This window comes from Tachysurus fulvidraco, chromosome 22, assembly GCF_022655615.1.
Source record: "Tachysurus fulvidraco isolate hzauxx_2018 chromosome 22, HZAU_PFXX_2.0, whole genome shotgun sequence".
Classification (NCBI taxonomy): Eukaryota; Metazoa; Chordata; class Actinopteri; order Siluriformes; family Bagridae; genus Tachysurus; species Tachysurus fulvidraco.
This window is the reverse complement of record NC_062539.1, coordinates 6,682,800-6,698,314: the sequence shown is the minus strand read 5'-3', so window position 1 is coordinate 6,698,314 and position 15,515 is coordinate 6,682,800. Positions and strand designations below refer to the sequence as shown.

At 39.9% G+C, this 15,515-nt stretch overlaps 1 protein-coding gene across 2 annotated transcripts in view; it reads right to left on the bottom strand.

The window, feature by feature from the left end:
• Positions 1–651: 651 nt before the first annotated feature.
• Positions 652–15,515, bottom strand: part of LOC113645218 (CUGBP Elav-like family member 5) — a 187,209-nt gene continuing 172,345 nt past the window's right edge. Inside the window, exons 8-13 of one of the 2 annotated variants that reach the window (XM_027150709.2) lie at positions 11,675–11,701; positions 8,064–8,273; positions 7,264–7,353; positions 6,944–7,087; positions 4,740–4,913; positions 652–3,364 (exon numbers count right to left, since the gene is read on the bottom strand). In XM_027150709.2, the coding sequence (XP_027006510.1) occupies positions 4,786–4,913; positions 6,944–7,087; positions 7,264–7,353; positions 8,064–8,273; positions 11,675–11,701 (599 nt within the window). In that variant the 3' untranslated portion in view covers positions 652–3,364; positions 4,740–4,785. The remainder of the gene's footprint in view (positions 3,365–4,739; positions 4,914–6,943; positions 7,088–7,263; positions 7,354–8,063; positions 8,274–11,674; positions 11,702–15,515) is intronic. The other variant, XM_027150710.2, reaches the window with a different exon arrangement.

The following is a 15,515-nucleotide window of genomic DNA, read 5'->3' as shown; positions in this document are numbered from 1 at the left end:
AAAATGCATCTCTATGTGTCTAGTTAAATGCATGCATGCACAGAATGTTTGTCAGGCAGGGCAAGCTATGGATGGAGGAAAAAAAAAGATTTGTTACTAAATAGAAGTATAAATGAAGTGATTTTATTTCGTCCTGTTTGTACAGTGAGCTTGTTTATCTGGCCGACAGGATATAATACATCTCTCACTGCCATATGGCTCTACAGTGATGCCACGAGCCCTGGAATGTTCTGTTGTGTGACAGTTACATCAGTGTTACACCATCCGGCTGCCAGACGTCACAGAATGAGACAAAGGGTGCACTTGATTTCGTGCCCTGAAGAGTGCCCACATTGCCCTGGTGGGGAGGGTGAGTGGTCTATGTCTGCCTACCACCTTTATGTGTATATATATATATATATATTCACACATACACGCACACACTCTCACACATATATATGTATATTAGGGATGTAATAAGATATAGAATGAACAGATAATACAAATTTAAGCAAGCGTGGTACAATATTCATGTGTACCGGGACTCGGATGCAACTTAGCTATGAAACTCATATGACATAGTAACAAGTAACAACTAGCAACGTTAATGAAAGTGTGACGATTGTGCCATTTACAGCATCTTTAGTAACAACCTGATCAGGATCACGGTGGTTTAAATTAGAGTAGAACTTTTTTTTAGTTAGAAATTACAACCAAATCACTTTGTTAGAACTACGGTTGAGATCGAGGAACGTCGCAGTCTGAATTCACAGAGCACCGACAGTGTTGAGGTCAAATAAACGATATTAAACCTTTTCTGGATTAGTACGTGGTCCCTTTGGAGTTAACTTCAAATACATATACATATAGTTTACATCCCCATCACTCTGTGTGTGTGTGTGTATATATATATATATATTAGATTTCCTATCCTTTCAGACCTTTGGATAAAGGGGCGGAGCAAGTGGCAGTTTACACAATGCTTATTAAAATAAATGCTAAATAATTGCTTAAGCTTTGTCTGTGGTTTTATCTTCCATTACCTTACGTTATTAAATAGTATAATTTTTCAGCATTCTGACATCCAAGATGTTACTTGGTCCTTAGGTCTTTAAGTCTAATGAGCACAGTAATCCAAGGGCAGTGAGAGATTTGGTTTGAGTGTATTATATTATCTGTTTCAGTCTTGTGTTTGGGTTCGAACCCAGGATAACAACACAGTATCAAAGTCTAAATTCTGATGCCGACCTTAAATTAAATCATACCTCAAATGCAATAAGGAATGTGTTAGTATAATACAGCCGAGTCACTGAGTCTTCAGCAGCAGCCACACCTCATCCTATATCTACTGAAATGTACCCATCCTTTCCCCTTAATTCTCTTTATTACTTTACGATAATGTATGTGAAGCAGATGCCTATATCTAATCTAAAAAAAAAAAAAAGATTTGTGTTATCTCAAAAAAGCAGATTATTTTAAAAATAGCATCTACCTTTGTCTAATTTCTATTTCGGTGTGTTAGTACAGTAGAAATTTCTACATGCAAGATTCAAACGGAGTTAACATTTACAAGATAGTGACGTCACTGTAGCGTAAGCTGGCGTCATGAATATCTGAGAGAAGCGGACTTGTCGTTTTTTGGCACGGCAAAGAGGATGTTAAAGGTATAGTCAGTGGTTTTGGCAGAAATTAGCTGTTTTGAAACAATGGCTCAACCCACTACGATGTACAGTAAATATGTGTAGTTTGTGTATGTTTTAAGTTGCATTCTCGTCTGCTTCGTTTAGTATCCAAGCGATACTGTGACATGTATGTTGAAACGTGAAAAATGCAGACATAACGTAAAGGTGTGTGAATACTCGGCATACTGTTGGCGGAAATCTTTTAGGAAATGGGTGACCGATCTAAAACATAAAAAAAACAACAACCTGCATTTCCAAACTCAGCATGCATTAGCCCTAATTATATATTCGAACTGCATGGTTATAGTTCTAGGTATAAGTGGTACACTGTTAATTCACATTTATTAAAATAAGGCATGGATAGAGAACAGAATAATGATGTGAGTGAGACACTAGGGCTTATTGTTTGTTTTCTTTCAGTTCTGTGAGCGATATGCCTGTTTACGGTGGATTAGCTTTAGGGAAAATACGCTAATGCTAAAATTCAATTTAGATCTGTAAATTTCTCCGCTTCTGTTAAAGCACTGAAACGGAATCACTCTTGACACAGAGAATAAAATTATGATGTCTATAAGTGAAATCATGGATCTACCGTTATTTTTTTTTTGTTCAATATTTAATAAGAGTGACCTTTGGAAAAATGAGCGGTGGCTGTGAACAAGAAAGGAGAACGAACCTCTCATGTCAACGCATATCCCATTCTAGATCGATAACCATCACCGTAGCTTTGCTCATTGAACCTGTAACCTAGATTATTCACAACGAAAGAGAACCCCCCTGATTTTTTTTTATTTTTTACATACACTATACACCCTGAAGTATTTTTCTCTAACTCATAATTGTAATATTTTACGCAATATCCTGTATCATAAGATGATAATCAGTGATAATATTGAACGTTACTATAGATAGAGATTAAAAAGTTTTGGTCCTCTGGACCCCAAAGGGGCCATGGGTGAGAGAGAGGGGGAGAGAGAGAGAAAGAGAGAGAAAGAGAGAGAGAGAGAGAGGGAGGGAGAGAGGGGGAGGGATCAAAAGAAGGGAAAGGAAAGCGAGAGAAAGATTTGCGACGATACTGCTTCTGTGGAACTTCTAATGAGCCATATACAAGAGCTCTGCAGAAAAAAGAGAGAACGAGATACAGAGAGAATTCTTACATCCGTCCAAATGACGAAATGCTTCTTCTTCTTCTTTTTCTTTTCTTTCTTTCTTTTTTTTTTTTTTTTACCTTGGAGATAAAGGTTTAAACCCTCATTAGTCCATAAAAGTAAAAGCCACGGGTGTCGTTCAACCTCTTCGTGAAAACTGTGGCTTATTCAGCATCGATCCAAAATCTGTCTTTCAAACAGTGTTCTATCTGTTTTTTGTTTGTTTGTTTTTTTTTTGTTCCAAGGAAAAATGTTTTTGTTCTGTTTGGCTTTCTCGTTGCTGGCTTCAGTCCTCTTGATACTGACGTTCCCTGCCACGTTGTTCTCTAAACTTCTCATCGCCGTGGTGTTGCACACAAAGTCAAATCTGATATGTTTATCTTTTCTTTAAATAAATAAAAAAAAAACCATGTACTTATTTGTAGGCTGCATTTCTTTTCTTTTTTTTTTCTCTTCTTCTTCTTCTTCTTTTTTTTTTTCTTGTTGGTCACTTTTCCGTTGTGGTTTTGCAAGTAAAGTCTTCCATCTGTTACAGATGTCAAGACTGTTCAAAACCTGCAAAAGAAAGACAGGATGTCAGAGACGGACTCTGAAAGACACGAGCAAGGAGAAACGTCTCTGCCTGACAGCTTGATGTCTGAACGAGGAACTCCTGTGTGTTTCAAAAAGACTGGAGCTAGAAATGATCAGACCAGGTCAGATCCAGATGTCTGCCTTTATTTTACACCCTAAGTTCACTCGAATGTAAATTACTAAGCTTGAACACAAGCTTTTTGGCTTATAGACTTAAGTTTAACATGCCTTGGACACAATGCTATACACTCCAATGAGCCCTTTTTTTTAACTTCTACAAGCACGGTCTACGTTTCCCTATTGATCTTAGATTATTTCTACCAAATCCTACGAGGGAATTATCAAAGCACAAAAGTAGAGCTTCCCGACATGTTTCACTCAGCGGTACGGGAGACACGTAACAAAAGAAACCTGCTGTTGTAGTGAAACCGTCGGCAATAAGGAATAATAATGTTGGGGTTCCCCCCCCCCCCCCCCCCCAATCATCAATGTTGGCTGTGTTTCATTCTTCTAACACCTTTTATGAATTAAAAAATGACACGTCGGTGTTGAAGAACTTCTACTTACTCTAAGTTCTTAAAAAGCACTTAGTCTACAGTCTGGGAAGTGCTGACACTTGAGACTCCTTCCTTAACCCGTTCTAGCGGTACACTGGCGTTCCAGTCTGCCAGTGGAACGGAATCGTCTTCGGATATTTTCTGTTATCTGTTATGATTATTGGATGTTATTGGAATTAAATGACATGCAATGTTCATTCATTCATTCATTCATTTTCTACCGCTTATCCGAACTACTCAGGTCACGGGGAGCCTGTGCCTATATCAGGCGTCATCGGGCATCAAGGCAGGACACACTCACACTCACACTCTCATTCACTCCCACACTCACACACTACGGACAATTTTCCAGAGATGCCAATCAACCTACCATGCATGTCTTTGGACCGGGGGAGGAAACCGGAGTACCCGGAGGAAACCCCCGAGGCACGGGGAGAACATGCAAAGGTGGAGGCGGGAATCGAACCCCTGAGCTAGAGGTGTGAGGCGAACGTGCCACTGTGCCCCCCATATGCAATGTTAAGCACTAATAATAAAAAAAAGATGGATATGTTTTTAAATAATTTATTGCACCCATTTCACTGCAAAGTAATGAAGAGTAAAGAATATGTTATAGGCAGTAAGAATGGAACTGTAGCTCAATTCAGTAAAGAGTCACTTGTGGATGAAATGATTCATTATCCTGCTGATTCTTCTTCTGAACTGCGATTAAATGAATATTTCTTGAATCTACTCTTGATAAATGATTTATTATGTTGACGTGAACATCTCGAGGTTTTTCAGCAGCAGTCCTACTGTACCTGTGCTGTCAGCTGTGTGTGTGTGTTTGTGTGTCCTGGGTGAGGGTCAGTATGGGCGGCTGGCGTCCTTTGGCCGTTTGAGCTGCACTTTCAAGCGCTTCATGCCGATCTGGAAGCCGTTCATGGCCTGAATGGCTGCCTGAGCACTTCCAGGGTTATCGAAGCTCACAAAGCCTGCAAGGTAACCGAACACAAACACAAAGCAGGAAGGATAAGTCAAAAAAAAGACTTTTGAGACTATAATATGAAACGTTTCACTACTGTATCTCTGCTGCTGGCTGACTTAAAACAAAGAAAAAAAAATTCAGAGAACACTTAATTCGTTGACATTTTGTTTAATAGTTTATTCATTTATTTTTCCCTTTGTTTTTTTCCCTTGTTTCCTGTAGGCAGCTGTAAGTAGCAGGACACCATCAGTTGGGTAGTATTTATACAGGGACGCTTACATTCTGTTGCTGCAAAGCAGAAATCCGACTCTAGACCCCTGATGAGCAACCGAGGGCGACAGTGTAAAGCAAAATACCCATGAGAGCTCATAAAGAGAAACTATACGAGCAGTGGAGTAGGCTATAATCCTTAATTTAAGCAGGATTAAAAATGAAAAGATTTGGGGTATAACTGGCGTGTTGTATATTTCAGGAACGGCAAGTAAAAAGTTCAAAATGAGCATGAGCTTGAAGCAGCAAGCAAAAAAAAAAAAAAAAAAAAAAGAGTTTAGGAGTTCATGCGAGGGTTGACAGTTCATAACGCTGGTTAAAAATCACAGCAATAAGAAGCTAAACAAGAATGTAGTGGTAATGTAGTCATTATTATCTCTGGAGGCATGAGCAGAGGTGGAGCTAGAATATGTGAAATGAGATCTGAGGCATACAAAAGCACTATAATAACGTTAGCCCGTTCCCTTAAACATCGAATATAATACATGTACTGTAGTATATGTCCGACCAATTAGCACCAGAAACATTAAGCACGTCACATCTCATATTTCCAACTTTTTCCATCTTTCGGAGTTAATTTTGAATAGCGTAGACGTCCGACGGACCTCCGAATGACTTCAGCATCACTTTATGTCTATAGGTTAAAAAATTCTATAAAACAAGCATTATCCGGCATTCGCCCTATAGTTTCTCCTAATGTGCTCCTTCGTTCTTGCTTCCTCTTTTCATCACAGCTAGAAAGCGATCACCCCATGTGGTGAGGTGTGACTCTTTAGTATGTCATTGAGATCTGAACTCATATGAGAACATTTGGGCAAGAAATAAAATCTTGTCAACCCCGAGAGTAACCAGTGTTAGTACATCAGCGTGAGGAAGAGGGTGAATTAACATCCACACATGGCAACTGATGTACGACTGTTTTGCCCAAAGCCTTATGAATATGAATAAATGTGTGTGAGAGAGAGAGAAGCCTTCATTAGCTTCAGTGTGAGAGAGGAAGTCTGGTTGTCTGTGTGTGTGTGTGTGTGTGTGTGTGTGTCCAGTGTAGCACAGTGCCCCAGACCACTCTGTCTCTTTCAACAAATAACCAGACATGTAGTTCTCTCTGTGCTCCAAGCTATTTCAGAAATGCTCCCCGCAAATACCCCAAACCACCCCGACCCCCACCACCAACACACACATACACACACACACACACACACACACACATACAACCCCAAAAAAGGAACAAAAAATAAAGAAAAAAGCTTCCTGATCGATGTGATGTCGCTCTCTGTGAAGTAAGATGGAGACAGTGCGTGCGTGTGTTTGTGTGTGTGTGTGTGTGTGTGTGTGTGTGTGTGTGTGTGTGTGTGCGTGAGATTTAGCAAAACCGAATTGTTGATTTAAACTGATCGTGGTGAGTGAAGGCGTGGTGTCCCGCTCTTGCACTGTCTAATTATCTATTTTATCACCTCAGCGCTGCTCCCTTACACCTCGCATTGCCAGATTGAGTGAGATTCAACACAGCTCGGCTATTTTTACTCACCTTGAGCAGGAAAGAATTTAATATGTTGCTAGATATTAAAATGTTGTATGTCAAGTATAAAAATGTGATCTGGACAGAAATGAATGCATCCAATCTGGTACCATCCACCAACCAGTCACCATAACTCATGATATTCAATGACTGTGTGTGTGTGTACGTGTGTGTGTGTGTGTGTGTGTGTGTGTGTGTGTGTGTGTGTGTGTGTGTGTGTGTGTGTGTGTGTGTGTGTTGAACCTCACCAAAACACTTGCTCTGGTTGGTAGCTCGGTCCATAAATACTTTGGAGGAGATGACGGAGCCGAAAGGCAGAAACATCTGCATCAGTTCGTTATCACCAAATTCTTGTGGCAGGTGGTAGATGAAGAGATTACAGCCCTCTGGTCCTGAAACACCCCAACACACACACACACACACACACACACACACACACACACACACACACACACACACACACACACACAAACATATATATACTCAATTATTATTATTATTAGTATTAGTGGTGGTAATAGAATTGTACAATAAATACTGTTATTATTAACAGTAATCATCTCCTCACCTTCTCTCTGCTGTTGCTGCTGCTGAATGACCTGAGGCGGCTGTGGCAGTGTCTGGCCTATAGGGGTCAGTGTGGTGGTGGGGTAAATGGCTACAAGCGCACACAGGATGAAGGGGACAGAGGGAGGAGAAACAGAATGACATGAAAGCAGACTGACCTTTCTATTCTAATGAGAGATTGACAGACTCACAATACAGCACATTAATCATATTTCAACCTGAGAGCAGATGACAGATTGTTCACCAGCACAGTGATGGCTCTAATTTACTGGCAGGTATTATTATTCCACACAAAGAGATCATTTCCTTTCATGTGGCATCGCTAAGAGATATGCAACATAACATTTTAATCAAGACACGCACACAAACGCACACACACGAACATACACACACTCTCTCTCTCTCTCACACACACACACACACACCTTCAGACTTTTGGCATTTAATTCAATCAACAACTATAATTTTAGCATCTATTTTTCATTCCATCCATCCATCCATCCATCTATCTATCTATCTATCTATCTATCTATCTATCTATCTATCTATCTATCTATCTATCTATCTATCTATCTATCTATCTATCTATCTATCTATCACATATCCATAATCCATCCATACAGTACATATCCATCCATTAATCCATCCGTCGATCCATCCCTCCATCCATCATTCCATTACAGGATCATATTTACATTTAAAAGATATTATGTCTTGTATATAATGTGTGAGTGTGTGTGTGTGTGTGTGTGTGTGTGTGTGTGTGTGTGTGTGTGTGTGTGTGTGTGTGTGTGTGTATACCTGTGTATTGTTGGACGCCAGTGAAGGCCTGCTGTAGTGTGTCGGCGGCAGTGGGGCTCTGGGTAGAGTAGGGTGGCAGGCCGTTGGTGTAAACCGCCTCCACAGGATGACCGTTGGGCTGCGGTGGGATTCCAGTGAAGCCATTAACGATGGGTGTCACTATGCTGGGCATGGCTGAGGATGCCAGGTTAGCAGGAGGAGAACTCAGCCCTACAGACACAGTCACAAATGCTAAGTCAAGGACTTTCCTGCAAGTAAAGGTGGACACAAACCATGCCTGCATAATGCTACAGAATAATAGAGAACGGACAAATACAGGTGGGCCCAGTGTGTGTGCAAGCACTCACCACACACACACACACACACACACACACACACACACACACACACACACACACACACACACACACACACACACACACACACACACACACACACACACACACACAAACCGGAAGGCAGTGGTGACAGAGAAATTGTCTCCTGCAGAACTCTGAAATGATGAAAAGGTGATGCAATTTTCAGGGCAGCAGCACAATATCACACTACTGAGTGAGGGGGTAGAGAGAGAGCGGGGGGTAGGGGGAGAGGGGGGAGAGAGAAAGGAGAGAGAGAGAGAGAGAGAGAGAGAGAGAGGGAGGGGGGGGTAGGGAGAGAGGGGGGAGAGAGAAAGGAGAGAGAGAGAGAGAGAGAGAGAGAGAGAGAGAGAGAGAGAGAGAGAGAGAGAGATATTAGGGCATAAGAATGACAACGAGAGTGAAAGAGAGTGAGGGAGACAGTGTGAGAATTCTAGTGTCAGAAAGAAAAATAGGAAGCATAAGATAGAGAGAGAGAGTGAGAAAAAGAGAGCAAAAGAGAATGAAAGAAATAGAGTGAAACATAGAGAGTGTCTATGAGAGAGCGCATGGGAAAAATAAAGAGACTCGTAAAGAGAGCGAGAGAGAAGCCCGACAGCAAGCATGAGAAGAATAAAGTGAGTGAGAAAGAGAGAGAAAAATAATGAGTGTTAGAAGGAGTGAGAAACATGTGAAAGAAAAAGAGCATGGGAAAGATGGAAAGAAAGAGAGCGAGATCAAAAAAGCATAAAAAAGATGGGAACAGAGCAAGGTTTAAGTGTTCCTGTGAGCTGTTCAACCATCATGAGGTATTAAAGTAGAAATTGTTGTGTTCCTATTTATCTGAAAATGAAATAAAAAAAGGCAACCAGTAAGAAATAAATCATGCTAATTACGTTCGTTGTGTCAGTTTCTCCTCAAATTTGATTCCATTTGCTATAGGAGTAAAATGGAAGACATTAGAGGCGAACTAGCTAGCCGGCTAGTATCCGTATTAAAGTTAGCTTTGATATCAGAAAGCTGTTTTTTTTTCTGATAGACTTTTAGAATATTATTTATGTGTTTGTCGCTCAGGGTTCACAAATGTTCCATACGTTCCTGAGCAACATCATCGCAATAACGATACTGTTATCTGCTCTGCCAATCTACTGCAGTCAGTAGCGTGTAGATCACAGTATCATTGACACTACTGGAGTCAGCACCGGCTTTCTGTACCCTGAGATAACAAATCTCGCCATCGCATATCCAGATCCTATCTGTGCGACAGCAAAAGAGACGCTGGAACCATGTTTTGTCAGATCACGGCTTTGTAAAGCACAATTGAAACACACAACTGTTGTGAATACCTGATACGAGAATGATTTTAGCACGATCACAATTCTAAGAAATACTTTATTTTGAGTGAGATTTCAAATGTCATGATTTTGTGTGGCAGACGGTCCACAAACAAAAAAATATCAAGCGGTGAGGATGTCGGAATAAATTTTTTTTTATTACATTTAGAATTAATCAAATAAAATGAAACGAAATGAAACGGAAAACAAAACAAAACGGTAAAACAACAAAACAAAATGGAAAACAAAACAAAACATAACAAAACAAAATGAAAAGGAAAACAAAACAAAACGAAACAAAACGAAACGGAAAACAAAACAAAAAAACAAAACAAAAAAGTAACAAAACAAAACGGAAAACAAAACAAAATGGTAACAAAACAAAATGAAATGGAAATCAAAACAAAACAAACAATAAATGGGCATAATTAATTGTGTCTGGTACTGAGGCTGAGACTTTTATTTAAATAAAAAATTATATATCTGCCTATTATGTTAAAACAGGTAAGGATAAAACAGAGAGATAAAAAAAAAGCAAAGAAGGGTCCGCTACTGTTGAGCTGGTTCATGTTCAAGCAGTTAGAGTCGATGAACTAGTCACTGACGTTAACTCTTTTCCCCCGAAAACCGAAAAATAGAATTTGCATCTGTTTTGTTGTGTCCATGTTCATCCATCATCTGAATGTCTGTGTCACGTCACGCTCCACAAGAGGGTTAATATGAAGCTCATATAAAAAGTAGGCAGTTTTAAGAGTTTGTCATTTTTCTCTAGCCTACTAGGGGCAATATATTCATAGAAAAGGTTTGTTATTTTTCAAACATCGATCAATGGTGATATCAAACCCGTTGCTGTTCTCTGAGACGCTCCATGCATCTAAAACCTCAAGGTGTTCATCTTCAACCACTAAAATGATGCATACATCTGATCATACTGACTGAGATCATGTGATATGTCAAGTTTGTTCTGAGTGCTCCAGTGCCATTAAGAAATTAAGAAAAAGCTTCGGTCACACGGATTACGACTCTGGTACATGCCGCAGTGAAGTACTACATACTAAATACTACAAATGCATTATATAAAGATTCAAATCTAACATGTCTTTCTAGCACAAGCACCTGACAGACTCAAGAGGAAACATCTTTCTGGAAAGTTTGGAGACTACGATGACCGAAAAAAAAGGTCTGATTTTCTCTTCGGAATGTTGAAAAAGAGAAATCTCTTTTCTCTTTTAGTTTTAGAGCAGCCTGATTTTTAAGACCCTGACTGAAGGTGTATGAAAATGAACTGAACATATCCTCCACACACAAAAAAAAGAGGACTAGAAAGAACAACGTAAGAAGGAAAGTCACTGATAATGGAAGCAACTTTGGAATAGCTTTCAGGGAATTTTGAGGATGATAAGGATCAGACAGATGACTGTTCAATTTGGGGAACAAGGTGATGACAGAGTGAAGTCACGTAGAGCAAAATGCACCACGGTTGAGTGTTCGGCAATCTGGAACGAGGCACTTATGTCTCTTTCAGCAGAGGAGAAAATAGCTAAAATTGGGGGGAATGGAAATAATTCCCAGTGCGTCATGCTGAAATTCGGAATGCAACGATGTGCAAAAGACAGTTTTGTGAATGTCTCAGAGTTGGAAAGTTACAGCCTCATGAAATTACCTTCCTCAAGTATTATTGAGGTACTGAAGACACTGGCGATTGCTGTTCACCTCCTCTTGACCTCTTTCAAGGAGAACAGAAATGCGATTTTGTCCGAAAAAAAAGGAAGAAACTATCTGAAAAACGGCCATATTTGTGTGTTCAGCCTGATGTCATTTGCACAATCATCAATGCGATTGATTCTCGGTTCCACGCGTTTGTTTTGAGGAGGCTGTCTGAGAACGATAAGAACTATGTCCACTAAGCTATGTTGATTGAAAGCAGTCACATGAAACTCACAATGGTTGATTCTGCCAGTCCAGCAAGCTAAAAGAAAGAAAAGAAGAAGACAAAGTCATGAGGTTTTTACAGAGCTCTAAGGAAAATGCCAGAATGACTGCTATGGTTATGTACTTGTCCCTCAAGTACAACATGGGTTTGCCTTGAAGTGCTGCAGTGTGACCTTTTTAAAAGAGTCCTGTCGATGTGCTAGAAACGTAGAGGACTAAGAGCAAAGCTACACAGAACCTACAGGAACCTGAGAAAGCTCTGAGCTCTGAGTGAACATTCCTTAGTCGTAAAATTTAGTAGGTACTATTTAGGATCTAAAACGTGCTTCGTATATATGGAACCACAAAATGGTTGTTTTTTTTTTGAAGAGTTTATCGAAAAGAATCAGCTGTTCCTAGTATCTTTTACATCACCCAGATAGAACCAAAATTGATCGAACGTCGCCGTTAGCCTTCGGTCGAATCGCACATGTTTGTATCTACAGCATTTTACAACGTTTATTTGAACTGCACGTTATTATATTCTTACTCTATATAGTCACTCCTAAGCCTTAGCGCTGCCAAGCTGCCACTGCTGGGCCCTTGAGTAAGGCTCTTAACCCTTTCTGCTCCAGTGGCACTGTATCATGACTAACCCTGTGCTCTTACTGTGTTGTCTACATGCGACAAAAATAAAGGCTTCTTCTTTTGTATAACCCTTTGTAGTCATACATTCACTTGTCTACCACAATTTAGCATGACCAACCACATCGTTTCATACTGTACTTTCGAACATACTGGATAGAAAGCTCAAATAAATATCCCTTAGCTTATTCATGCATGATTGGCAGGGGGGAGAGTATTGACATCCCGCCCACCCAGAGATCACAAGCAACTTTTCTAGTCTTTCTTGGACTCCTGATTGTATATATTTAAGAACAATTTGTTATATAATGGGATTTTTCCTCTATTACAGGCCGAAGTGGTAACTGTTCAGTTATGACAATAAGTTATATTATTATCAGAGTTTCTTTAAAGAAGTTTTTTGGATTTTTCATCTGATTTTCCAGCCTGTTTGTACGATTCTGGTCCCATTGCGGCACACAAAGCGAACTGCCAACCAATACCGCTGAAGGACAGTGTGACTCCGGCTGTATTGATGATGCAGCACTGTAGTGAAAATGTGCCCTGCAGTAACTCTTTTCATGTATTTTAACGGAATACGTTACTGAATACATTTCGGAGTGTATGCAGCATTCGGCCGTCGATGGCGGTTTCAAAGGGTTTTGCACAGCCCTGCCTCCGACACACCACCAGCACTGTGATCCCTCACCGAGTTATTCACACTGACACTGATTGATACTGCTGAGCCGGCACTAAACAAAGTGTACTTACTGTACGTCTGTTAAACACACAGTGTGTCCTGTGTGTATGTGTGTGTGTGTGTGTATATGCTAATGAGTGCCAGGCTTGCTCCTGTACATAATCATCAGGATTTAACATTGTGTGTAGTTTAGATCAAGCGACTCTGAATAGAGCTGAATGACTAATTTAGTACACGACCTCACACCTGAGTGGATGAGAGGTACCAGGCACATTTGTCTCACACCTCCAGGGTTGAGGGTTTGATTCTTGTCTATGTCGTTAGTGCACACAGTTTGCATGTTCTCGCTATGCTTCGGGGGTTTCCTTTGAGTACCGGAGGCCTGTGTTGCCGGATTAACAGATCGAGTGCATCTCTAAATTGTTTGTAACATGCGTGAGTGTATGTGTGAGTGTGGCCCGTGATGGATATGCTTTCTGTTCAGGGAGGTGCCTTGCCTTGTGCCCTGGGATCCTGGGTATGTATAGTAGTCTAAAATGTATTGATGGATGGAGGTGGAGATGTACAATTGTACAATTATGATATCTGTATATTTCTAAATTTGACACGTAATTTAGTGTGTCATTCCTGGACATCCACCCTCTGAAGAAACACTGCTTCTTTTGCAGAGTATTATAAATGCATGAACTCATTTCCATAATGACACCTGATTATTTTGTTTTGGATTGTCATTGAAAGTCATTGAGTCTTTTCACATTGAGAGAAAAAGCAAGCTAGGGATATAATTAAAGCTTGTCTTAAATGTAATATGAACAGTTTCCCCTGTGGGTGTAAATGCTCATGAACAGACCTCTTTTTTTTTCCTGTTTGCACTTTAAAAAATAATCATCTTCAAATGTTCTAAAAGGAAGTATGTAAATTATATTGTTTACAACAGATGCAACTAATATAGTACTGGATGTGTATAAAAATGAAAGGGGCTGCTAATGAGAGAAATCTGGCTCTTTACCGTACATGTAAAAAAATAACATCCGTATAAACGAAAGCCTTAAAAACGGTGTCTTACTCTGACTAATTATGTTTCCTTCTTGAAATTTTAATTTATAGCCCTTTATATAATATAGAAATATATTTTCCGGTTGAATAAGTGCATCATCCATGTACTTGAAGTGCATTACTTTTTGTTGGAATATACATAATGACCCTGTTTTAAAACTTTAATTGCTATTTTTTTTTTTAAATTATACAATAAAAATATAAAAAAAATAAAAAATTTTTTAGTTGATGCAAGGTTTAGCTCAAGGTTTATCCCAAATCGCATACTCATGCACTACTCCATGCCGGTAAGGGGTACAAGTAGTGCCATGGGAATTGGTAAGGCATCGAAAGTTACAAGAGTGTGATGCACTTATTCAACCGAAAATATAAATAGTTAACTGGAATATCGGACACACGTCGATGAGCAAAGATATCGGAGATGGTCGACATCACTCCTTACTGTACAAATGTTTTTTATTTTAGAAACATTTTAAAAATACATGTGTTTGATGTCGTTTGTCATCGACTGGCTTCCGGTTAGATAAAACTGGTGTTCGATTTGTTTTCATTCTATATGCTAGAGTATATACAGTAGTGCATAGTGTAAGTACATCATTGGGATGCAGCTTCAAATAATTTAGCTTGATGTTTTCACTGACTTTTAAGGGAGGTATGCAGTTTGGGATGACAAAAAAACACACACAAAAAAAAACGAAGTAAACAGAATACTTTCAGTAAATTATAATACCAGATTTTGTGCATCAGTCTTATTTGGATTCTGAAAAAAAAAAAAAGTCTTCAGTGTTCACTTTGCATGCATTTTGTAAAAATATATCTAATTATATAATATCACTCGCTCCCAACTACTGAACTTAGAAAAGTGTATTTTATTAAAAAAAAAAAGCAAACAATTAATTAGGTTCCTGAAGTCTCCAGGGTCTGTTCAGCTTCATGGCTTCCTCTCATTAATCTCCTGCAGTTGGAACCATTGATAGCTATGTGAAATGCAGATGCCATGGCTGCCTCTTTTCCATGTTATTGACTGGCACAAATCAATAGGAACTTGCCATGTGTTCCAGTCGCTGGCACTGATTAGCACTGAGGCCTGAGAAAGCTTCATCTCTTATACAGTTCGAATTCTAGGCACAAGAGATTATACCATATGTTCCGTGTGTATTAAAGCAGTGGTCCCCAACCCCCGGGCCGCGGACCGGTACCGTGCGTGGACCAAATGGTACCGGGCCGCCCAAGGAACATTAAATTATTTCCACTTTATTTACTGTGGTGTATTTCTCTCGGGTTTGTGCGACTTTCCATGGACGAGAGGTTAACCGGGAGCTGAGAGACGTCACCTAAAGCCGCACCAATACCGCGCATGCGCAAAATATCGTGATATCGGGGCAGTTTTAGGTGATGTCTGGAGCTGAGTGGCTGCGAGCGGCAGTGGCGTTGTAGCTTTGGTGGAGAGAGAAGGTGTGTATCGCTCTTCTCTCTGTTCACCGGTACGTTC